The sequence below is a fragment of the Anoplophora glabripennis genome, unplaced genomic scaffold, assembly GCF_000390285.2.
Source record: "Anoplophora glabripennis isolate ALB-LARVAE unplaced genomic scaffold, Agla_2.0 scaffold1959, whole genome shotgun sequence".
In the NCBI taxonomy this organism is placed as follows: Eukaryota; Metazoa; Arthropoda; class Insecta; order Coleoptera; family Cerambycidae; genus Anoplophora; species Anoplophora glabripennis.
In genome coordinates, this window is record NW_019418044.1 from 11,384 (window position 1) to 13,181 (window position 1,798).

Below are 1,798 nucleotides of genomic sequence, written 5' to 3' on the forward strand. Positions count from 1 at the left end.
ATCGATATATGATATTATACCATCAAACAAACTCAACGTCACGTTCCAGCGACCTGAAAATCATGAGAAATATCTGTTCAGATAAGGTTTATGGGTGAAATCGACAATTCACTTCCCTTTGAATGACGATTTCAGGCTTTTTAGCCTTACAAGTCACTATATGAAATTCGCCATCTTGAATTTTTGAAAAATAACTCCATAGCCATGTCTAACGATGTCGAGGGCACCTGTTCAGACTATTTGGGTATGAATTTGTGGTTAATCTGATTACTGTGAGAAGTTTATCGGACAATTCTTTATTTTTCTCATACTTCTAGGCGCCATATTATGTCCGCCATCTTGGATTTTTCAATTCTGCCAATTAGCATCTTAAAGTACTTGAAAAGACGAATTTTTAAGCCAAAAACCATCTTCGAAGGTGCTCACAAATTTTGGGCACAGGCTTGATCGATTTGACGTGGATCATCCCATATATATTGTTGTGTGACTTTATATTTGTATGAGCGCCAAATTAAATTTTAAATTGTGTTTTAGTGTAACATGTAAATTTGATTTTGGTGTGATGTTGTATCCCTTCTCCCTGCTAGCTTTAGACTCTCCTCAGTAGTCGGTTGAAATCAAAATATTATTCTTCCAGAAACCAAACACAACTAACAACTCTAAACAACAGATGCTATCAATAAATTAATTTATTAATATTTTATTTTGTATATCAATGTTTCAGTTTAGAAATGTCACACACTATCAAATATTTTGAAGTTTTTTACAATGTCTTGAACACTTACAACAAGAATTTATTTCGATTTGGCTAATTTCCTTTACTGGTTGCTGTCTATATGTACTTTCAATTTTCTCGTATAATTTCTTGTTTTAATATGTTCCAACTTATCACTAATCTTAATATCTATAAATCTAAAATGCTTGGCCAAATTTTTTTGATGCTTGCTATATATCTAAATTTTGTTAAAAATTGAAATCTTTGAATTTCTGAAAACTTTCAAGCGAATTTTACTTTTAATTTGTGCACAAATTGTCTACGAAAATGAAAGGTACCTTTTTTTATACGTATTGTTTGTTTAATTCCTTTTTTTCCTGTCTCAATAGCTTTTTGGACACTGTCGGCTATACCGCATTCTGACGAATTTCTTGGGACCTGCTCCTGCTACTACTTCCACTTTCTCTCTGCTACTGCTACTACTAGGCCTCTTATTTATCTGGTTTCCTGGGACTTGCCTGCTGTTGTACTTCTTTCTCTCGGAAGCTGCTGTCTTTCCGCTTTCTCTCTGCTGCTGGTGCTGATGGTTCGTTTTCTTTCTACTGCTGTTGCTGCTGGTCCGCTTTCTTTCTGCTGCTTCTGCTGGTTTCTTTTTCTTTATTTCTTTAACACTCTCTCGATAAAAGATTCTCTTGTTTTCCGGGTTTTTTAATATCTTTCTACAATATCTGACTTTTTCACCCAAATTAATTCGTAACTAATCAATAATTTATTTTTTCTTTTTCACTACCTTGATTTTTGGTTTCTCCCTTGTTAAGGCCTTTCCACATATCTGATTTTGCTTTCTTTTTACTTGCCGTTTTTCTTTTTCACTCACCTCACTTCACTTAAACCTTTACACTTATGCCCTATTCTAATTTCTTAACAATCACATTTACATTCTACTTCAAAATATTTCTCATTCTATACTCTTATTTGACTTTTCTATATACTACTTTATTCCTTGTGAATCCCACTTTAATTTTGACATTTCTATGACATATTGATTTATTGATATACAACTTTTTCTTTAAACCTTAATAT

General features: G+C 32.8%; 1 protein-coding gene across 1 annotated transcript in view; it reads right to left on the reverse strand.

The window, feature by feature from the left end:
* Window positions 1-1,097: 1,097 nt before the first annotated feature.
* The window catches only part of LOC108916088 (putative protein TPRXL), a 7,247-nt gene continuing 6,546 nt past the window's right edge, over window positions 1,098-1,798 (reverse strand). Inside the window, exon 5 of the mRNA XM_023456627.1 lies at window positions 1,098-1,388. Coding sequence (XP_023312395.1) covers window positions 1,098-1,388 — 291 coding nt within the window. The remainder of the gene's footprint in view (window positions 1,389-1,798) is intronic.